This window comes from Mobula hypostoma, chromosome 27 (genome assembly GCF_963921235.1).
Source record: "Mobula hypostoma chromosome 27, sMobHyp1.1, whole genome shotgun sequence".
In the NCBI taxonomy this organism is placed as follows: Eukaryota; Metazoa; Chordata; class Chondrichthyes; order Myliobatiformes; family Myliobatidae; genus Mobula; species Mobula hypostoma.
In genome coordinates this window covers 19,242,913-19,267,335 of record NC_086123.1, presented here as the reverse complement: position 1 = coordinate 19,267,335, position 24,423 = coordinate 19,242,913, and the positions used below count along the sequence as shown (strand labels likewise).

Here is a 24,423-nt window from a genome sequence, read left to right as displayed (position 1 = left end):
GGATGTGGAGCTGATCTCAACATTTAAGAGATTTGAATAAGTACCCAGAAGTGAGGGGTATGGAGTGCTATGGTCCAAATGCAGGTCAATGGGACTAGGCAGAATAATAGTTTGACATGGACTAAATAAGCTGAAGGGCCTGTTTCTATGATGTAGAAATTCTACAACTACCTGCAGTTTTTCCAAGAGGCTGTAGGTTTTGCAATAACAAGTGGAAGGGGAAATAAGTAGGAGATAATAAAACTGAAGGAACTCGAGGATTCAAGACTTTGGTTCAACTGTTTGACTTGCTCCAAAATTGATCTTTTCTGTAGTCACAAGGAAATCTGCAGATGCTGGCAATTCTTTTCTGTAGTCTTGCTTTTGTTTGATTATGCCTTTTAGTGGATATTTTCCATTGAGATTTGGTTTATGATGGGCTTCTGTTTTTAAAGTAGCATGTGTTTATCCTTAAATGTATTGATATTAAGTATTTAACATTTTTGGATATTTCTCAATAAGTACTGGGCATTAACAGAGCTCTACTTAGACCCCTTCTGGAACTTTGCATTAAATTCTAGGCATGCATCTTTTGTGAAAAATACTGACTTTTTTTTAAAAGGACCTCTGAGTGGAATGATAGAAGGACCAAATATAAATTATTTCAGTTTAACATTTGATGACTTTATCAAACTAGGCTAGTATTCTTGTGATTGTAGAAAATCAATAGATTTTTTTTCACTGCACAAGTAACTAATCTGAATAATTGCTTGTCACTTGTCGCATGCCTTTAAGCCCGAGGAGTCTGCATTCCCTCCCCTCCCCCAATCTCTTTACCCATTGCTGAATTAGTTCTGAAATGAGGAAAGTAAGTAACAGACAATGAGTTGTACCTCTGCTATAAGCGATGGACAACAACCAGAATGCACCTATTAACCCGAAATTGTATCACTTAAGTATGACATTTGACTAATGGGGTGAGTGACTTCGTACCATTCACGCCAAGCTGTTTTGCTATCATGTTACAATTAGGTGAATTATGAAATACTCTCCATGTACTTCGATGAATACAACTTTTAAAAAAAGAGATCCCTCCTTTATCTTTCTTCCTTCCATTCCTCTCCTCTCGCGCGCTTTCTCCCGCTACGCGAAATCATCCTGCTTAGTGTCTGTTTTCTCCTCACCATTGCTTCAGTGTGTTTGAGACAAACTCAGCATTGTAATTATTCTTAATTCTACCCATTTATCATGAGAACACTACCCGGCATCACCATCTGCACATCTTATCGAAGTGCCACTCCTACTCGCTATTCCAGCATGGTTGGTTCTAAAACGTGGAACAACCGAGCCAGCCTTACAGGAGGGTGCAATCCTTGCTACTATTAAATGCTTTCATTAAAAAGTCCTCAAATGATCCAGGACTGTACAGCTTCAAATTTTTAAAAATTAGATTTATATTTTGGTCTCTGGCCAACAATATTTTCCAAATAATACTTAAAACTGTTCGTTAAGACAATCTCCACTGTTTACGCACTCTCCGCGAGTGGGCGTTGTCAGCCAGCTAGCCAATTCCGAGCGGCCGCTTGCCAGTTGCCATGCTCCTTTAAGAGATCCTGGACTCTGATTGGCCCGAGCCGCTGTCCTGCGATGATGTCATTGCGAGCTGCCGAATGAAGGGAACGGGGAATGTGGTTGCGGAGAAAGAGCCGCCACTTCTTCGCCTCATTTTCCAGCAGCGGGCTCCATTAGGTCGCCGGGATGGCTAGGGACGAGTTCCTCCTGCGCTCTGCCAGGGCGCCGGTGATCATCAAGCAGGAGCCCGACGACGACTCGGACGCGGACGAGCCGAATTTGAAGAAGTCGGACGAGCTTCAGATCATCCACAGCGGGCACTTCATGGTGTCGTCCCCGCACCGGGAGCACCCTCCCAAGAAGGGCTACGATTTCGACACCGTCAATAAGCAGACATGTCAGACCTACTGCTTCGGACCGTACAGCGCGTCGCATCTGTCCATCGACGCCTCGCTGACCAAGTTGTTCGAGTGCATGACTCTGGCGTACAGGTGAGGGGCGGGAGGCCTGTGAATTCGGAGCCTTTGTGTGCGCGCCGCTCTCGGATCGGTGGGGGGTGGGGGCCGCCCGAAACTCGATGCCCGCCTTTGTTTTCCTTCCATCACCCACGAAACGGCCGTCACTAATTATTTTTAGACGCTTTAAAGTAATCGGTTCCTACCCCTAGGCCTGATAAGGCCAGATTGAAAACAGACCCTGGAGGGCAGTTTCTTTGTGCCTTGCTCCGAACTAGTCGCGTGTTTCAATTTCTGAGTTTACGTGGGGAAGCCCTCTTTTTTTAAAAAAAAAGCGCAAGGAAGGACCGTGGCTCAAATGGAGTTAACAGGCCGATTTTTCACTGGGTGGTGGCGGGCCACTTTTAAAGTGGTCGGGCATTTGAGTTTCGACGGTAGATTCACCTTTCCAGCGTTTAAGAAGACGTTGATAGGAAGTGCAAACCCTGCACTGGTAATGCTTTGTCACTTACAATCGCAATGTAACAAATCTGTCACTGCAGCGGAATTTAAAATCGAGGCAGATTACATTCGGCCCGTTCCTCCAGTACTGACCCTGTAACAGGGTGAATCAAAATGCCTGTCTGCTGCCATTTTTTTTTACTTACCCGCTAGAATCGAATTAAAAAATATATTTTATAATAAGTTTGGTTAACCCATGAAATTCTGCTGATGCTGGAAATCTTGAGCAACGCACTCACAATTGATGAAGGAAACCGCTCTTAAATGTCGACTCACATCAAAGTTGCTGGTGAACGCAGCAGGCCAGGCAGCATCTCTAGGAAGAGGTCCAGCATCTGCAGATTTCCTTGTGTTTGCGTTTTTAAATGTCGACTGTTTATTCCTCTCCATGGGTGCTGCCTGACTTGCTGAGTTCCTCCAGCACTTCTGATGATCATAAATCGTGGGTAGCCGAAGGATTCATCTGGTTTCTTGATAAACAAAAGGCAGCCAATCTGACATTAAGAACAGAAAACACTGAAAACAGTAAAGTTTATGCAGAGGACGTTTGTAGAGAAGAAAAGCAGTAATTGCGGTTTTAGGTCGATGACCTTTCATCAGAGCTGTTAATGTGTACAAAAAAAAGCCTGGCATGTTTTAAATTGTAGATTTAATTGTAGGGTTCAGGGTGAGGAAAAGGATAGATTGGAGACCAAGAGAAAATAGCTGGCACATTAGTGACAGCTGAAAGAGGGTGAAAAGAAAATAAATGTAAGTTGTCACATAATATTGATAGCACATGGGAGGGTCCGTTTGGCCCACAATGTCTGTGACAGTTTAAACATAACTAATTGTTCACTCATTTCTAACACACCCTAGTTCTATTTGTGATGAGGATTTCTGCCTCCAGCACGTTTTAGCAATTTCTTATTTTTACCATCTGTGTCATAAGAACCTGTGAAGAAAGGTTTTCCTTTCTTTAATCCTTACCCGCAGACCTTTAAATCTGTACCCCTGGTCTTTACCAGGAGTAGGTCTTTCCTATTCACTAAACAAATGAGTGCATAACCCCCCCCCCGTAAGTTTTACACAATCTCCCCTGACTCTCCACAGTTCCAAAGAAAGCAATCAGAGCTTATTCTATTTTTTTTACTTTAATCTTAAATTTTCCAATTCTGTGAACATGGAATTTAAAAAAGTCTTCAAAAAGGCTGGATCCATCCTTGGCTACGACCCAGACTCTTTGGAGTTAGTGGTGGAGAGGAAGTCACTAAACAAACTTTTATCCATTATAGAGGATCAGACACATCCTCTCCATGGCCTACTGAATAAACAGCGGAGCACCCTTTCGAACGGGGTCATTCAGCCCTGCTGTCACAAGGATCGTTACTGAAAATCTTTCCTACCAAATGCAATAAGTATATACAACAGTTCATCTCAGTGCGACAGGAGAACACACATCATAGTACAATAGTCTCTGTTTTATTATTTCATACATTATTATTGCACATGGGGAAATTATTATTGTGTATATTATTCTGTACTTATTATTATATGTATTATTGCTAAGTGTGTTTTTAAATGCTGTAGCTAAATAATTCCCCACTTGGGATCAATTAAGTGCTTATTATTAATAATAATAAAGGCATAGACTATTTTCTAAATGTGGAGCAAATTCAAAAATAAGAGGTGCAAAGGATCTTGGGTGTCCTAGTGCAGAATTCTGTAAAGGTTAACTTGGGTTGAGTCTGTGGTAAGGAAGGCACATGCAATGCTGGCATTCATTTTGAGGGGACTAGAATAGCTGAGACTTAATAAGTCATTGATCAGACTGCAGTTGAAGTATTGTGAGCAGTTTTGGGCCTGTATTGGAGTGGGTCCAGAGGACGTTTCTGAGAATGATCATGGGAATGATAGGGTTAACAGATAAGGAATGTCTGATGGCTCTGGGCCTATACTTGCTGGAGTTTAAAAGATTGGGGGCGGGGGGAATCTTACTGGAACCTATTGAATGTTGAAAGGCCTAGATAGAATGGACGTGGAGAGGATGTTTCCAATAGCGAGAGAGCCTAGGACCAGTCTCAGAACAGCATGCCCCTTTAGAAAAGAGATGAAGAGGAACTTCTTTAGCCAGAGGGTGGTGATTCTGTGGATTTCATTGCCACGGACAGCTGTGGAGGCAAGCTGCTGTGTATATTTAAAGTGGAGGTTGACAGGTTCTTGATTAGTCAAGGTGTCAGGGGTTATGGGGAGAAAGCAGGAGAATGGGGTTGAGGAGGATATGGCCTCATGGCCTAATTCTGCTCCTATGCCTTATAGTGTTAACACCTAGACTCCGGTGCTGTGACAACTCTACTAGAATGTGGTGACCCTGCCTGAGTGCTGTAATCTAACTACTGGTGTGTAATGCCAATAACGCTCACGCTTTTCTCTATAGCTGATAAAGGAAAACAGCCCCTTTTGCTTTGATTAGCACATTGTTGACTTGCCACTCTGAGTTTCTGTTCTGTGCCACTCAATGTTCCCTATTTAATATGTCATCTCTTGTTGTGTTGTACCTCCCCAAATGCGTTCGCAGTTCTCTGGATTAAGTTACGTTTAGGAATTTTCTTCCTAACTGACCAGACCATTGATATCTTCCAGTAGTCTAAAGTTTTTTTTCTCGCTGTCAACCACATGGACAACTGGTGTATCATTTGCAGATATCTGTATCGTATTCACTCTGTACAGATTTAAAACAAATCAAGAGATAAAACAGTGGCAACTACTTAGTCATTGGCCAGTTATGGCTGAACTAAGATTTGTTTTAATAAACTGGAAGATTGCCATTATTTCTGTGTTTATTTTAAGTAGTTAATTCCAAAGAAAAAATAGGTTGGAGAGCAAAATTAAAAACACTGCAACTACTCAGAGAGAAAGTAAAACTAATGCTTCAGTTCATACATCTTTCATTCTGATTTCAGAATTCACAATTTTTATTCAATATAAGAGAGACAGTTTGCTAGGAGGTGATTGAAAGAAGTATTTTTCCTCTGCATTCTTGGAGACCAAGGCCATTTTTCTAATTTTATTTTCTATCTTGAGAAAGTAATGTGCATGTTTGCTGGAAAACCCCCTATTCTAATAATGGGTGTTCCAGTACATTTAATCTAATATTTCATGTCAGCTTTACATTACAAAGGCGAGTGGCCACATTAAAATCAACCAGGAGGAAGGTTATCTAGGAATGGAATCAAGCAGGTTACCTTCTCTGGGAAAGGTGGGTTTTCTAATGGTAAGAGACTCATAAGTATGGGAGAACAGAGACATCAAGGAGACCGAAAATAAGGAAAGAAACTCCATGAAGGCCAATATAGACTTATCTTGCATTCCAGACCCTTAACTTTATCTAAAGCAAATGTTCAGAGAGCCTTGGTTGGACTTCATCTGTGGTACTGTTTTCCCTTTCAGACGGTAAGCCTCATGAAAGATGCATTGCCCTTAGAGTGTCACAGAATATTAAAAGGGAATTAAAGTGTTGAATAGTTATGACAAATGGAGAGACTATTTCTTTGCTGGGGAAATTCAAGGATAAGAGAGCGTCATAAAATTAGAACAAGGCTATTTGAGAAACTTTCTCCACATAACTGATAGAAAATGTCTGAAGGACATTTCCATAAGTGTGGATGTTGAAATTTTCGTGAGTGAATCATAGACTTGTTGATCAAGGGCACTAAGCCACATGGAACATGAAAAGAGTTGAACTAGAGTGAACTTGTCTGTTTAGATGTACCAATCTGTGTTTTGCAGTTGGAAGTGTTTGCTTGTCTGTACAGTTAAAATATAGTCTGATGTTTTCCAACAGTATATGGCTGAGTATGCCATATTTCCAGTCAGTGCAGCAATAAACTGCAGTCCTCACTATTGTAACTTCACGTGCTGCCAGAAGCTCTTCCAGGATTTCATTGCCATGTAGAAATTTGCTGCTAATGTGAAAACCTTCCCATCGAGTCCTAAATTTGTCTTGCACTAGTTTTAGCTTGCGCCACCTTCCTCCTCCTTGTCCTGTTGTTGCAAGTTAGCTCCAGGTAGATTTAGAATAACTTTTAAATATAAAAGTTAAATAAAAATTTAGTTATATATAGAAAAAGTTAAATATTTAAATACGAAAGTATTATTGTTTAACTTGAGTGAATCAGCCATGGGCATAGTAGGTCTCAAATTGTTTTACGGCTGATGAGGTAGCATTAAATTGTCATAATACTTAGAGGAATAAATTTAAATTTTCTATTTCAAGACTGGACGGCCAGAGTTATGTCAGTCACTTTCCCTTTTTTGGTTTGCAAACGATTGGCATCACTCTTGTAACTTTTCCATGAACTGCATTTTAGAGTTGGAATGTCTGCCTTTATGTGCTTTATCTCTGTACTTTTAAAAGTTTGAGCTGGAATGTTTTGCCTTCATTTTGCAGCACTATATCCTGCTCATTTAAAGCTGAGAGTGAGTTATGTACTTGGCTTAGGAAAGAAGATTCAGTTTCCTGTTATTGCCAGGATGAGTTGGTTAAATTACACTTAGTGGGGGAGAAATCTCTTGTCGGTATTCTAATGCCTACGGAATAGGTAGATTAGTGTGTGACTCCTAGGATATTTACGAAGAGTGGTCCATAAGATTTGTCCTCCAGTTATTCCTTAAGGGAAGAAAAAACGCCAAAGAAGTGCAGAGGCTGGAAATTTTGAAGTTATACTTGGATATAAATAGTTATGAAACTTCTGCAGTACTATACAACTGTATTGTGGTGGGCAGTGTTACCCTAATTTTGTTCAGGGGACGGCAAGTTGCTGACCAGAATCACTTCAGGTAATGATTGGTCTGAAAATTATTTTATTTTAATCATATATGGTTAGACATTACCTATAGTTGTGCAAATAAAGAACGAAGATTAACAATGCCATTTTTGGATTGAACAATCCAAAAATTTGTTCAACTTTTTACCGAACAAGATCAAATGCGTAATGGATTCCTTATTTAAAATGGTGGGAATGTTGGTTTAAAATACATTTACTGTATAGGTGTAACTTAAAATTGTATCGGCTGAATCTGGAGATTCATTAATAGTCTAGGTTTTTGACTCCTTGGTGTTTTTATTCAAGTTTCTTAGTTGATTTTAATGTGTTCACTTCACAAATTAGGTTTTGATGTTTTGACAATAAAATGTACTTGTTTACATTGTAAAAGTGCAAAATTACTACGTTATTACAATATTCTAGCTTTCCTTAGATTAGGGTCTAATGTAGGGATTCTCAACATTTTTAATGCCATGGACCAATACCATTAAGCAAGAGTTCTGTGGACTCCAGTTTGGGAATCCCTGGTCTAATGCCATGTATTACCCTCTACTCTTGTTGAACACTTCATCATTAGTCTCGTGCAAAATGTGCAACCGACAGGACACTTGGAACACAATGCTACCGAAGCCTAATCATTAGTAACAGTTTACTTATTGTCCACCTCACAGAAGAACTTGCCATTGTCTACCTGTGCCTGCTGCCTGCTGCAACTGTCATTTTGTCAATGTTCCTGCTCAGGATACAGGCCTGTATTAGATGACCTAGCACACCGTAAGGCCCCCACTTTGGTAGCTAACTGACCTTTGGGTTTCTGACAGTAAGACAGTCACTAGCTGCTTGAACAAATAGAAGTTTACAGTGCAAAATTCATACAAGGTTTGTGGTGTCAGATGTGGTAAATCTGTGTAAGATATGTAAGAGACGCAGTTTATCCTGTGCTCAAAGAAGCAGCTCGGAATACTGGGAAATACAACGGAAGAGCAAGGAAGCGAAATTTGGGAATGTTTGAGTTTGGAGAGAATGCAACATTCCTTTCACCATTTAAGTTGTAAAAGGAGGCTACTGATATTACTTCTACTAATGAGAAGTAATGTCAGTAGCCTCTATGTTGGGCACTGGCCTACAAAGTACCCAGCCAACAGGAATTCTGCAGATGCTGGAAATTCAAGCAACACACATCAAAGTTGCTGGTGAACGCAGTAGGCCAGGCAGCATCTGTAGGAAGAGGTGCAGTCGACGTTTCAGGCCGAGACCCTTCGTCAGGACTAACTGAAGGAAGAGTGAGTAAGGGATTTGAAAGTTGGAGGGGGAGGGGGAGATGCAAAATGATAGGAGAAGACAGGAGGGGGAGGGATAGAGCCAAGAGCTGGACAGGTGATAGGCAAAAGGGGATACGAGAGGATCATGGGACAGGAGGTCCGGGAAGAAAAGACAAGGCGGGGGGGGGGGACCCAAAGGATTGTCAAGAGGTATATTCAGAGGGACAGAGGGAGAAAAAGGAGAGTGAGAGAAAGAATGTGTGCATAAAAATGAGTAACAGATGGGGTACGAGGGGGAGGTGGGGCATTAGCGGAAGTTAGAGAAGTTGATGTTCATGCCATCAGGTTGGAGGCTACCCAGACGGAATATAAGGTGTTGTTCCTCCAACCTGAGTGTGGCTTCATCTTTACAGTAGAGGAGGCCGTGGATAGACATGTCAGAATGGGAATGGGATGTGGAATTAAAATGTGTGGCCACTGGGAGATCCTGCTTTCTCTGGCGGACAGAGCGTAGATGTTCAGCAAAGCGGTGTCCCAGTCTGCGTCGGGTCTCGCCAGTATATAAAAGGCCACATCGGGAGCACCAGATGCTGTATATCACCCCAGCTGACTCACAGGTGAAGTGTTGCCTCACCTGGAAGGACTGTTTGGGGCCCTGAATGGTGGTAAGGGAGGAAGTGTAAGGGCATGTGTAGCACTTGTTCCGCTTACACGGATAAGTGTCAGGAGGGAGATCAGTGGGGAGGGATGGGGGGGGACGAATGGACAAGGGAGTTGCGTAGGGAGCGATCCCTGCGGAATGCAGGGGGGGGGGAGGGAAAGATGTGCTTAGTGGTGGGATCCCAGGACATCTTTAGGGAGCCGTGTCTCAGAAAAGCAGTGTCTGTTATTAAAGACCTCCAGCACCCAGGGCATGCCCTTTTCTCACCATTACCATCAGGAAGGAGATACAGAAGCCTGAAGGTACACACTAAGCGATTCAGGAACAGCTTCTTCCCCTCTGCCATCTGATTCCTGAATGGACTTCGAAGCTTTGGACACTACTTCACTTTTTTTAATATACAGTATTTCTGTTTTTACACATTTTTAAATAATCTATTCAATATACATAATTGATTTACTTGTTTGTTATGTTTTATTTCATTTATTATTTTTTCTCTGCTAGATTATGTATTGCATTGAACTGCTGCTGCTAAGTTATCAAATTTCATGTCACATGCTGGTGATAATAAACCTGATTCTGATTCTGATAGAGGAAAGCATTTGGTTATCTGGCCTCGCAGTCACTCCTTTCCAAAGATCTGATTTTATTATTTTACCAACAGAGCTATCCCACCCTCTCTGCCTACCTGCCTGAGTCCTTTCAATACAATATCCCCTGGATGCTAAGCTCCCAACAATGATCTTCTTTTAGCCACAAATTGGAGATGCCCACAACATCATATCTGCCAATATTGAGCTGCGCTACTGGCACAATTAGAGTATAACAGTATAAACTGATAATATAAACTGTATATTTTATTAGCTAAATCAGTTAAGAGGGTTTAACTATGATCTGTTACATATTCGTAAAATCTAGGCTTAAGCATGTCAGTAAATTAGATGCATCTAAAGAAGGAAGTGATATGATAATATCACCAACTTGTAGAAAAGTTACCATGGAGACACTTGTCATAGTAGCAACTGACCCTTTGTGCTTCCTTGTCCTGCTTCTCTATTTATTGGTCATGCAGGACAACTTTGATTGTTCTTTCAGTTTTATCAATGAGTCAGTATTTATAACGGTTGTAAACTGTGTCCTTCAGAAAGAATGAGATTGTACCAAGTTTAGATTGAGTTATTCATGTCATACATATGAAAATAAAACTATAAACATTGAATGCATGGTGTCTTTTACAATGTGCATTGTTAATATAAGAAGAAGCTGGACCTGGAGTTCAATGTACACATCTAGTTTCAAATATACAGGTGTGTTACTGCCTGAAACTCGGCTGGTGTTGAGGGCAGCAGTGAAGGTCCTCCACCTCTGGTGGTGTTCAGGGCTTCATTCATCACGTCAGTAGCTTCCTCTCGGTCTTCACTGCTGTCAGTCATGCAAGTCCCAGGTGGAGACTCAGGAATATCATTGTACTCAGATGTAGAAGGATTCTTCTTTTTTTTTTCAAAGTTCAAAGTAAGTTTATTATCTTTTTTTTAAAATTTTATTTTTATTTGGATAAGGAATTCACAAATATCATGTACTTTTTTCACACATATAACCTTTTCCATTTTTTTATATGTATAAAACTATAATTATTTATACATTCTTAAGTACACATTGAGATGATATAAAAGGAAATTAGACACTTAAATAGATAATTATGTACTGTGGTAATTCTAATCTATTAGGCTAAGTAATGGTATTAGTTGTTAAGAAAAATAGTAATAATAGTTTTCATATAACTCTTCTGGACCATTTCCACTGGTCCAAAATGTTGTATGTAAGCCTATGTAACAACCATTGTAGGTGTTTATATCCTAATTTGGTAGAAGGATTCTTCATTGCTGTTTCCATAATAACACAAACACGACGAAATCTGCAGATGCTGGAATTTCAAGCAACACACATAAAAGTTGCTGGTGAACGCAGCGGGCCAGGCAGCATCTCCAGGAAGAGGTACCGTCGACGTTTCGGGCCGAGACCCTTCATCAGGACTAACTGAATGAAGAGCTAGTAAGAGATTTGAAAGTCTCAGCCCAAAACGTTGGCTGTACCTCTTCCTAGAGATGTTGCCTGGCCTGCTGCGTTCACCAGCAACTTTTATGTGTGTTGTTTCCATAATAATTTTGTTTGACCAATCAGTGTTGTTAGTCCTGAGCTGAACCCCCAAGCCTAGAGGACAAGTGGACAACTCTTAACCTGGCCTCTACCCTTTGACCTGTTTGGCATGGGTGACCCTACCTAGAGCCAAAGCATAAAGTCCTGACTCCAGCCAACATAACTCTTCAGGTCTTGAGGCACACAAGCCTCCAGACCACGACAAGGTTGTGGTCCTCCTGGAGGTTCAGATGTACAGGATGGTGGATAAATTTTCAGCAACAATTGGAGTATTTTTGCAAAAAGTGATCATTAGAATAAATGGAAAGCCCAAGATGAGGTCTTGCTTTAGTTAGAGGTTTTGTGTTCATAAATAAAATGGAGTTAATTTGGTGAATGGCTGCATTTTGCATTCTGTCTCTTATTCTTTTACTGCAGAATACTTCAAAGTTCAAAGTAAATTTACTATGAAAGTACACACATGTCACCATATACAACCTTAAGATTCATTTTCTTGCAGGAAATCACAACCATGGTGCAAAAAAAAATCAAAATCGCACAAATCCAAAAAGAAAGAAAAAACAACAAAAAAAATTAAACAATAAATATTGAGAACTGTCCTTGAAAGTGAGTCCATAGGTTGTAGGAACAGATAAGTTGGGGGCAAGTGAAATTGAATGAAGTTATCCCCTCTGGTTTGAGAGCCTGATGGTTGAGGGGTAATAGCTGTTCCTGAATCTCCTGGTGTGGGTCCTGAGTCTCTACCACCTTCCCGATGACAGTAGAGAGAAGAGAGCATGGCCTGGATGGTGTGGGTCTGATGGCGTTTCCATATCAGGCTGTGATGCAACCAGTCAGTATACTCTCCACCACACGCATGTAGAAGATTGTCAAAGTCTTAGATGACATCCTGAATCTTTGCAAGAAAGTTGTGCTTTTTTCATAATGGCACCTATGTGCTGGACCCAGGACAGATTCTCTGAAACGATAACTGAGGAATTTAAAGTTGCTAACCGTCTCCACCTCTGATCCCCTGGTGAAACTGGCTCACGGACCTCCTGTTTCCTCCTCCTGAAGTCAATAATCATCTCCCTGGTCTTGCTGACATTGAGTGGGAGGTTGCTATTGTGGTGCCACTCAGCCAGATTTTCAGTCTCCCTCCTACATGCTGGTTCGTCATCACATTTGATTCACTTGTAGAATGCACACACTTGTAGAGTATTATTCCATGAACGTAGAGTGCACTAACCTGTTGGTAGGGGTTAGTTAGGTGGGGCATTGTTGAATATGGTGGATCCTGTGTTTTGTTTTAATCTAAAAATGCGGATTACTATCTAGCTATCAGCAACAGAAACATTATCTGAAATTTCTTATTCTGGGATGTTTATGATTTATTTTGGAACCCCACATATCACCTCAACTTAGGAAGTTTGGATTATTAAATTGAAGGCAGTCTGGAATGTGGTGTAGCTTTACACAATGATCAGTTGAGGAGTTACTTTAAGAATCGTGCCTCTAATTTCTTAAAGTCAGGCAATATATTTATCTGAAGTTGATGGCTTGATTTCCATTTCTTTAGTGTCTATCCTTATCTTAAGTGTAATTTTGATGCTTTCAGCTCAAATCTTTATAAATGAGTTTATCTGAATTTTGCCTGCCTGCATATTGTCTTGCGCTGGGTTTGTTTTAAATTCAGATGTTTGCCTGAAGGAATTCTTCAGTGTTGGGAGTAGTTTTCGTAACGACAATATTGATTGCTATTTAATTCACAATGCTTTCTTGTTATGTCATGTTCCATGTTATGTTTTTGCCAGAAGTGTTCCTTTGGCAGGTCATGAGCTTTGCAGTTTGGTTTGGGGGAAAGTTTCAGAACATTTTATAAAAGAAACACTTTCAGTTTTCACTGCTCAGATGGTTTTGTTTTGTGAATTCTTAGAAAACCAATTAATGTCTTGCTTAGTTAAGTAAAAATGGAGAACCAGAGTAAAGAGCAAAAAATAAAGATCTGCTCGGACAGTGAAGGAGTCAGTGAACTTGTTTGCAGGCTAAGGGATTGAAAGGATAGTTCAACAGAAAGGGAAAGTTCAATGAAAAATGCATATATGGATTTAAAATTAATTTTTTTAGGGCTAGTGGAAGTGGCAATCTAATGTCATTGATCCCAACTTAATACGAGAAAATCTGCAGATGCTTGAAGTCCAAAGCCCGCACGTGCGCGCGCGCATGCACACACACACACACACACACACACACACACACACACAAACAGTAGATGTTTTGGGCCGAGACTCTTCATCAGGACTGGAAAAAAAAAGATGGGAAGTCAGACCAAGAAGGTGGTGGGGATGAGAGGAAAAAGTACAAGGTGGTAGCTGATCGGTGAAACTGGGAGAGGGGAGGGGTGAAGTAGAGAGCTGGGAAGTTTGTTTGGTGAAAGAGAGACAGGGCTGGAGGAGGGGGAATCTGATAGGAGAGGATAGAAGGCCATGGAAGAAAGGGAAGGGGGAGGAGCACCAGAGGGAGGTAACAGGCAGGTAAGGAGATAATGTGAGAGGAAATGGGAATGGTTGGGGGGGGGTCATTTACCAGAAGTTCAAGAAACTAATGTTACCTTATTTTTACCATTCTTTTCCACCCCCCCACTCAGAGTTTAACCTCAAGCGAAGACCAGGGAGCACATTTTCACCTGGGGCCTTAGATATTACTCAAGTTTTACACAGTGAGCCAACAACTGAAATAAACGAGGCATTCACATACACCCTCAACAAAGCACTAGAACTTCTAATATTTTTTTAAAAGAAACTCTCTAATTCCTGCAACAAAGTTGCCATCAGAGTGGATTACATGGAATTGAAATGGTACTTTATATAGGTTGGCTAATTACAATGCTCCCAGTAGAAAATTAGAACTTGTTCCGTTACCAGTTAGTGATATCAATAGATTGTAAATGTATTGCTACATGTTTGTTTCTTGGCAACATACAAGAATATTTGCACAGACTCTTATCATCAGCATTTAAAATAGCTTTATGACTAAATCCATTTTGAAGTAGAATCCATTTTATAGAGGCAAACTTGACAACGAGTTTACATTAGTGAGGCTTCCCGAACAACATTGAGATACTGTAAATATCCACTTTTTGTTTTGTTGACTGAATGTTACTTAGGGCTGGTTAACTCCATTATTTGTCCATTAACTTCAAGGGATTTTCCATGGCTGTTTATGCGTTTATGGAGCATCTGTCACAACCTCTGGGTGCCCCAAAGTGTTTTTATAATAATCCAAGTTGTGAAATATAGTCATAGTTGAAATGTTGGCATTTATTTCTGATGAAGTTGCGGAGCTGAATTAGTGTTCCTTGGCTAAAACGCTCAACAGTGTTTATCGAGATTATTCCTTATTAAGGAATGTTTTGGCTTAGAGCACATCCAAGTGTTAGGGAAGATTTCTAGAGCAGATGATTTAGAATTTAGTCAGAATTTTATTGTGATTTTTAAAAAAAAAGATTGATTTGCATGTGCCAGATTTGTACCTTGATATTAGTGGAATATATTGAGGACAAACAGTTATGAAAAAGCAAAAAGAGTTTTGAATATAAACCATATTTGCCTGTAGTGTAACAGCTGTTTGTTTTAGCTATTTTGGAATGAAAGATGCTGTTCTCTGTTGGCCTGTGTCAGGTAATGCATAGTTAGCTACTGAACTTTTTAATGTTTAAATATCAACTGATGTTTTTTCGATCACGTCCATTTGCTGACATTTTGTTTTAGAACATATGAAGATTGTGGCAAAGGACCAAATGTTGATTAGAGTTGGAATATTATTGGCTAGGTTGGTACAACATTGAAGCTGCATGAGTGCACGGTAAAAAATACTTATAAATAAAGTGAAGTTTTAAATGCCATGCCAAAAGCTGGCATTAGAACTGATAGATGAGCCTAGCTTTGTAGCAGTAAAGATGTTGGTAATAAGAGTGCTGGGCAATTATATTTTATACTTCAGTGTGCATTCATTAAAATCAGGCCTATTGATCACTTATCAAAATTAATTACCACATTATTGACAGCCATGCCTTTAGCTGACCTGCTGACAATCTTCAAACAAACCTTGCCACTTTGAAAATGTACCTACCATAATACCTACTTATTTAATCAAATCTTTGGGATCTCCAAATGTGTCTTGGTGTTAAATTTATTTGACACTCCTGTGAAGTGGCTTTGGGAAGATTAGCAGTAAAGTCAATAGTTTCTGTCGTTGTTGTGGTAGTGAAATGTCATTGTTGTGCATTTGTACTTGATGCTTTTTCGGTTCTCCTTTTAAAATCTTTTTGTGTACTCTTTCCATTCACTGGCCTGCTCCCTTCTATTTCCCTTTCTTTATATATTTTATCTCAATCTTCATCGTCACCTCCATTTGAACTTCCTTTTTTTGGATGTATTTACTTGGGCCCTTAGCTCCCAGGGAATCATAGGCCATTGATGACCTCCCATCTCCATCGTCCTCTGAAGTCGATTTTTATGGTTGGAGTTCTTCAATGTTTCTGTAATCCATTGCATCAACCGTACAGGGGATTGACTGATACAGCTTCACCAGAGTCCTCTTGGCTGGCCTTGCCTGCTTCCACCTCTCACGACGGGGACGTAGGGTTGAACTTCGAGAGGCCTTTTTTTTGGATGTGTTGGCTGCATTTTCATGTGGAGGGGCTCCTGCATTCCTTGTTTGCCTGTGAACTTCTCCAGATACAGGAGTTGATTTTGCTACCTTGAGTAGTGGCCAGGCTCTAAATGGGGACGTGGTCTTGGGTAATGTGCTCAGGCCAGAGGAAGCTCGGCTCTTGAAACTGCACTGCAGACCTGGAGTAGAGAGCAGATCTCTGTTCCCAGCCTTGATGAATGTCCAAAAACTATATTTCTTCAAATGTCTCATTAAAACATTTTAAATTAGCCAATGTATACCCCAAAACACTAAAAGTAAACGTAAACTCAAGCACACTTAAATGATAGAAAATGTAATTTACTTTGTTCTTCCTTCTCTTCCAAAGCAAACACACAGTCTCCAGTTGAATACAGGGCCTTGTAGATCCTGTGTGAAGCTCCCCAGGGATCCTTGGACAAATTCTTCTATGTGGGTCTCGGAAATGTCATCAAATTCGTGTTCCTATTGGCTCGTTAGTTCATGATTTTAACTTCTGCACAGGAGTCCTTGAAACTTGCAGGCGTACGTGTAGCAAAATGCTATGATCTTGCAAGCATTCTTTTGCTAAACTTTCTTCCCTGCAGTTTTTGATTATACGGAAGTTAGAATTCTACAGCACAGTACAGGCCCTTGGACGTATGATGTGCTGACTTTTTAACCTACACCAAGCCTAATCCTTCCCTCCCACATAGCTGTCCATTTTCCATCCTTGTACCTATCTAAAAGTCTCTTGAATGCCTAATGTATCTGCCTGTACCATCACCCTGGCAGAGTTTCCATGTACTTGCCACTCTGGGTATAAAATAAAAACTCTCTCTACCTCTGACATCTCCTATGCTTTCCTTTAATCTCCTTAAAATTATATCCCCTTAGATTAGCCATTTCCTCTCTGTGTAAAAGACACTGGCTGTCCACTCTATTTCTGCCACACTATCTGTATGCACCAATACACCATATTCCTTCTCAACCGCCCTATCAACTAGCATGGCACCTTTGAAATTTATGGGTGTGGACTCCCAAGTTCCCTCTGTTCCTCCATACTGCTGAGAATCCTGCCATTAATCCTGTACACTGCCTTTAAGTTTGACCTACCAAAGTGAACCACTTCATACTTCTCCGTATAGAACTCAATTTCTGATCACAGCTGTACATCCCAACAATGTCAGGGTACCAGTATGTCCTGGGCGGAGCCCATCCCTCTCCAGGTTTTTTTTACGAGGTCGAGTTGTTAGCTCGACACTCAACCCAGCACGGATGGAGAGCATGCAAGGGAGCTGGCTGGATTCGAACTCGGGACCTCTCGCCCCGAAATCCAGTGCTGATGCCACTACTCCACCAGCTGGTTTCCAAAACAAATTCCTGCTGAACACACTAGTCACCAACCTCCAAGCAGAATATGTTCCATCTGCTACCATCCTCTTCTTCGTTGGCCAAGCCAATTCCAAATCTTTGTAGCCAAGTTTCCCTGGATGCTATGCCTCCTGATTTTCTGAATGAGCCTACCATGGGGAACCTTGTAAAATCCATATACTCTATACAACTACAGAATCCATGTACGCTACATCCACTGCTCTATCTTCATAAGTTTGTTTTTTCACTTTCTCGAAAAAGTCAATCAGGCCCATGAGGCATGACCTCCCCCTTACAAAACTAGGCTGATTATCTGTAATCAGACTATATTTTTCCAATTGTTCGTAGATCCCATCTGTAGCCTCTCCAATAGTTTGTCCATCACTGATCTAAGACTTACTGGTCTATAATTTCCAGGATTAACCTTATTACTTTTCTTGAACAAAGGAATAACATTAGCCGTCCTCCAATCTTCTGGTACAACTGCTGTGGCCAGTGAGGACAAAAAGATCATCAACAATGGTGCAGCAGTCTTTTTCCACAATTCCTGTAGTAACCTATGGTTCATTCCGCTGGACACTTTTTCAGAAGTACCTGTACATTCTCTTTCTTAACCTCGATAAGTTCCAGCATATTAGCCTGAATATACTGGTCTCATGTTTGTCAGATTTCCTATCACTGGTGAATCCTGAAGCAATGTATTTATTAAGGACCTTCCCTCCTTCCTCTGACTCTGGGCATGTTTCTTGATTGGTCCTACCTTCACTCTAGTCATATTCACCAAGGCCTTCTCATGTTCCCTTCTAGCTCTCCTAAGCCCCTTCTGTAGCTCCTTCCTGGCTACCTTATAACTCTTGAGCTCTGTCTGATCTTTGCTACCTAAACTTTAAGTATGCTTTCTTCTTCCTCTTGATCAGATGTTCCACTTCTCTTGTCAACTATTGTTCCTTCACCCTGCCATCCTTTTTCTGCCTGAATGGGACAAACCCATCCAGAAACCTCTGCCTGTGCTCCCTAAACAACCTCCATATTTCTGTTTTAGAAATCTGTTCTCAATCTCAGGGTTGTATTTTGTGATGTGTATATATATGTACTTATTACCAAAGTGCAAACTTTGCTTGGAACTTTTTGAACTTTGAACTCTTAAGGGCTTCTAAGTTATTTCATGTGTGCACTTCCCCTTTTAGCCTAACAATCCTTTACCCTGGATTGCTTAAGGCAGCACTTTTGACCATCTCTGTCCATAACCCATTCTGTTTTCAGTTCTCCATTTGTCACAGTGCTCCTGAAGCTGATGATTGCTCACTTCCTCTTTTGATCTCCTTACCAAGTGGTTGAATTGCGATCAGTGTGTGCGTGTGTATTGTTCTTGAAAGGTATCTGAGCCATTGCTTGAGGAACGAATGTTTTGCTGCAGAGATCTATATACTACTAAAACTCTCATGTTCTGTCTGTTTGTGACCTCCAATTAGCGCAAACGGTGCATTACAGCGGCACTTTTTTTGGCTAAATCCAATTAAAATGTGCTAACTTACAGAATGCAGGCAAAGTTCAGGGTTATATGTTCGTATAAAATTGCTCATTCGCAAAAGTCAACAGGCTCCCTTTTAACCTGAGAGCTGATCCACCATCATGGAAATCGGGACACGACAGGCAACGCTCGCACGCGGCCAGCCTCAGCAGTGACACCTACCTGAGCAAAAGGGCAGGGCAGCTCTATTTCGCAGGGTCACATTCTGCTGATCACCATCAGCATGTGCAGATTGGGACAGATTTAACTGTCCCCTATCAATAAGAGATAATTAAATTTTATTGTGATAACGTACTTCAACACACCCATAAAACCCTTTGCTACAGTCAAAGGACAGCGGTGACTATATTACTTCTACTTAGGAGAGTGCCAACCACATTATCAGGAATAATTGAGAATAACCATTTCGACTTCACCGCACCTTGTTTCCATTCCAACCTCATTCCTTCCGAACGCTCTGCTCTCCACTCCCTCCGCACAAATCCTAACCTTACTATAAAACCCGCCGATACGGGGATGCTGTTGTAGTCTGGCGTACTCACCTCTACCTTGCTGAGGCAGAGCGACAACTCGCGGATATCTCCTCTTATTTACCTCTCGATCATGACCCCACTAAGGAGCACCAGGCCATTGTCTCCCACACCATCACCGACTTTATCTGCCCAGGTGATCTCGCATCCACTGCTACCAACCTTATAGTTCCCACACCCCGCACTTCCCGTTTCTACCTCCTACCCAAGATCCACAAACCTACCTGTCCAGGTAGACCCATTGTCTCAGCCTGCTGCTGCCCCACTGAACTCATTTCTGCATACCTCGACACGGTTTTATCCCCCCTTGTTCAATCCCTTCCTACCTATATTCGTGATGCTTATCACACTGTGAATTTTTTGGATGATTTAAAGTTCCCTGGCCCCCACCGCTTTATTTTCACCATTGATGTCCAGTCCCTATATACTTCCATTCCCCACCAGGAAGGTCTCAAAGCTCTCTGCTTCTTTTTGGATTCCAGACCTAACCAGTTCCCCTCTACCACCACTCTCCTCCGTCTAGCGGAATTAGTCCTTACTCTTAATAATTTCTCCTTTGGCTCCTCCCACTTCCTCCAAACTAAAGGTGTAGCTATGGGCACCCATATGGGTCCTAGCTATGCCTGCCTTTTTGTTGGCTTTGTGGAACAATCCATGTTCCAAGCCTATACTGGTATCTGTCCCCCACTTTACCTTCGTTACATCGGCGACTGCATTGGCGCTGCTTCCTACATGCATGCTGAGCTCGTTGACTTCATTAACTTTGCCTCCAACTTTCACCCTTCCCTCAAGTTTACCTGGTCCATTTCTGACACCTCCATCCCCATTCTTGATCTTTCTGTCTCTCTCTGGAGACAGCTTATCTACTGAGGTCTACTACAAGCCTACGGACTTTCACAGCCACCTGGACTATTCCTCTTCTCACCCTGTCTCTTGCAAAAATGCCATCCCCTTCTCGCATTTCCTCCGTCTCCGCCGCATCTACTCTCAGGATGAGGCTTTTTATTTCAGGACGAAGGAGATGTCCTCTTTTTTTTAAAGAAAGGGGCTTCCCTTCCTCCACCATCAACTCTGCTCTCAAACGCATCTCCCCCATTTCACGCACATCTGCTCTCACCCCATCCTCCTGCCACCCCACTAGGAATAGGGTTCCCCTTGTCCTCGCCTATCACCCCACCAGCCTCCGGGTCCAATATATAATTCTCTGTAACTTCCGCCACCTCCAACGGGATCCCACCACTAAGCACATCTTTCCCTCCCCCCCCTTTGCTTTCCGCAGGGATTGCTCCCTACGTGACTCCCTTGTCCATTCGTCCCCCCATCCCTCCCCACCGATCTCCCTCCCAGCACTTATCCTTGTAAGTGGAACAAGTGCTACACATGCCCTTACACTTCCTCCCTCACCACCATTCAGGGCCCCAGACAGTCCTTGCAGGTGAGGCGATGCTTCACCGGTGAGGCGATGCTTCACCTGTGAGTCGGCTGGGGTGATATACTGCGTCTGGTGCTCCCGATGCGGCCTTCTATATATTGGCGAGACCCGACGCAGGCTGGGAGACCATTTCACTGAACATCTATGCTCTGTCTGCTAGAGAAAGCAGGATCTCCCAGTGGACACACATTTTAATTCCGCATCCCATTCCCATTCTGATATGTCTATCCACGGCCTCTTCTACTGTCAAGATGAAGCCACACTCATGTTGGAGGAACAACACCTTGTATTCAGTCTGGGTAGCCTCCAACCTGATGGCATGGACATTGACTTCTCTAACTTCCGTTACTGCCCCACCTTTCCTTCATACCCCATCTGTTATTTATTTATTATTATTAATATCTCTCTCTCTCTCTCTCTCTCTCTCTCTCTCTCTCTCTCTCTCTCTCTCTCTCTCTCTCTCTCTCTCTCTCTCTCTCTCTCTCTTTTCTCTCTCTTTTCTCTCCCCCTCCCCCCCCCCTTATCTTCCTCTGTCCCTCTCATTATACTCCTTGCCCATCCTTTGGGCTTCCCCCCTCCCCCTTTCTTTCTCCCTAGGCCTCCCATCCCATGATCCTCTCATATATCCCTTTTGCCAATCAACTTCCCAGATCTTAACTCCATCCCTCCCCCTCCTGTCTTCTCCTATCATTTTGGATATCCCCCTCCCACTTTCAAATCTCTTACTATCTCTTATTTCAGTTAGTCCTGACGAAGGGTCTTGGCCCAAAATGTCCACTGTACCTCTTCCTATAGATGCTGCCTGGCCGGTTGCATTCACCAGCAATTTTTATGTGTGTTGCTTGAAGTTCCAGCATCTGCAGATTTCCTGGTGTTTGCGTTTCAAGAATAATCAGCATCCTTTGGTGTTACTGCTTCGTATCTTCTATCCAGCATTAGAGTAAAAAAAAATGATCAGCCTAATTATGCCGTGTGGAAAAGGAAGGGGGACATTATGGTCAAGAGATGACGCCAAACGTTGTTGGGAAGCGGCAAGGAGAGGGAGAGAACAAGAATCGGATGAGGCCAGGGTCGCACGACTCCAGGATCAAAGAGTCAGGACAAAAAAAGATGAGAGATGAAGAGACAGAGGAGGAGAGGCATGTACATCTCCAGGATCAGAGACAAACAACAAACAGCAGAAGGGATGAAGAGACTGGGGATGAAAGGGCTGCACGTCTCCAGAATGACAACGAGAGGCACAAGGGTGGCTGATAAACCAGAAATGATGCCATCAAAAGTGTCCTTCGTTAAATGAGGAGCAGCTATATTTGCTTTGCTACGCGTCGTTCTTCTTTAATAAACTGAGGTTTTCTACTTCAGTTTCCAAAGCAAAGCAATACCAATAGCATTCAGGAAAATTTTATGTTCATTCTGGTCACATCAGACTGTACTACCCTTCTCTCAAAGGGTGCCCCCCAACGGGTCACCCTGTTTGTCTAGTTGCTTTTAAAAGCTGAATGTTGAAAGCCATATTTTAGTTGATTTATATGAACTAACTGTTCATTAAACTGCATGTAATTTTATATTGAGGGAGTATATATAGGATTTGGGCTGATTTAATTTAAAAAAACAAAGTTGTCAGTCTGTCTTGCAGATATGATGAGAATACAATTTTGTAGTGTAGCCATATGATTTGAGACTATGTAGTGTAACAAAGAGGCATTTCTGTGTAATGTTTTTTTTTTGCCTGCACATTACATCTTTGAGGATTTTTCATCCCCTGTTTTATGCTGACTTCACATAAAGCGTTAAGCAGAACTGTCTCCATCATGCTCTGCATGCTCTCAGATCGCATGACTGGGACACAAAATTATAATTTCATCATATGTACTTTATTTCTTTCCATCTAAAAGCAGTCCATCCCAGAACGCATTCTAAGATTTCCTGTAAGCCATTACTTAAGGTGTAAACTGATGAAAGGTGTGTAGCAAGTATTTTAAAATGGTATGTTGTACTCATTGAGGGGAGATATTGGTGCTTTTCAAAACAGTAGTGTAACTCTTTGTTTTACAAATAGTTAAAGTCAACAGTTAACTTTTTCCTTATTTTTTACTGGAGAAAAACTGTTTCTCTTGGTAGAGAACTGTTTTATTGGGAACTACATTTTGTTTAACAAGCAGTACTTAAAATGAATGTTTCTTCAGTCTGTATTTCAATTAGTTTCCTAGATACTGCTGCAAACGAGTGTATTTCTCTAAAGATTTCAAAAATATCAAAATCAGCTTCTTGATATGTGCATTGTGGGTGTAAAGGAAAATTATTAATCTCTAATTTTGAGCCTTGCCAGATCTGAGCTTACTTTAAATACTTCAGTGAGCTAATGTGTTGACAACATGCAGAACCATTGTTTGAGCAAATATAAATGTACTTTATTAAACACACGGACTGATAGTTGCTATTAAAAAGATCTCTTCTGAAATTGGCCTTTGTTGTGTTATTAGACTTGGAATTAATTTATTTTATCACTAAATTCTTATTCAGTGTTTTGTATGCACTGCATGTGTTGTGCAAGGAGTGAATGAATTGTCCAAAAAGATAATTATGATGTGGGTACAATAGCTTCAGTATTCATTACAATTTATTAGAGTTTACTTTTCTTATTTCTTTCCACTAATCTTTTCAGGCTATTCTATCAATACTTAGTGCTCTTATTCATGCCCAAAATATTAACATATTTTCCTCATTTGTTCAGCTGCAGTGTTATGTAGCAGAAGTCAAGGCCAAGTACAGTTTATCTTCCTGTAAGATGGTGGGAAGCAGCGATATCTCGAGGGCCAACCAAAGGTGTTTTTTTCCATTTGTTAAACGTGTTTCTCTGTTAAACCGTACTGCAGCACTAAGTCAGGGCCAACAGGCTGCAGGACAGCTTCTTTCACCAGGCCATCAGACTTAATTAATTCATGCTGACATAATTGTATTTCTAAGCTATATTGACTGTTTATTACAAATTACTATAAATTGCACATTCAGATGGAGACGTAACATAAAGATTTTTACTGCTCACGTATGCAAAGGGTGTAGGAAATAAATTCAATTTTTTATGATGGCCAGACTGTACTGGACTCCAAGAACTTTGGTTACAGCAGGTCTATCGCATCAGCAAGCTGATCATTGATCGGAAGAGCCGGACTGGGTTCAGAGGAAATGGCTGCAGACCGTGTTGCTGCCTGCTACTCGAAGGCATCGGAGTTGGTGCACGAAGACGGCCTGCAGTGTGCAGCCATGGGTGACTGCCTTGGACATTTCCCTTGCAATTGCAAGACCCTGTTGGACGTTAATAATGCGAGACGCCGCAGGTCTGTTTCCCTTGTTTGGCGGCAGTGTGGGAGCTGCGTGGCCTCGGTGGTACTGAGGACTTGGCCTCATGCCACAAGCTTGCCTGCTGCTGCATCCCAGGTGAGGAGACGCCAGAGGTGGTGTAGCATGGCGTCCGTGCTCGGTTAGGGGGCTGGCCACTCCCGAGGGTGCTGCC

General features: G+C 41.7%; 1 protein-coding gene across 1 annotated transcript in view; it reads left to right on the top strand.

Annotated features, from left to right (window-relative positions):
* The first annotated feature begins 1,430 nt into the window (after nt 1–1,430).
* Nucleotides 1,431–24,423, top strand: part of mlxip (MLX interacting protein) — a 102,464-nt gene continuing 79,471 nt past the window's right edge. Inside the window, exon 1 of the mRNA XM_063034452.1 lies at nt 1,431–2,042. Coding sequence (XP_062890522.1) covers nt 1,738–2,042 — 305 coding nt within the window. The 5' untranslated portion in view covers nt 1,431–1,737. The remainder of the gene's footprint in view (nt 2,043–24,423) is intronic.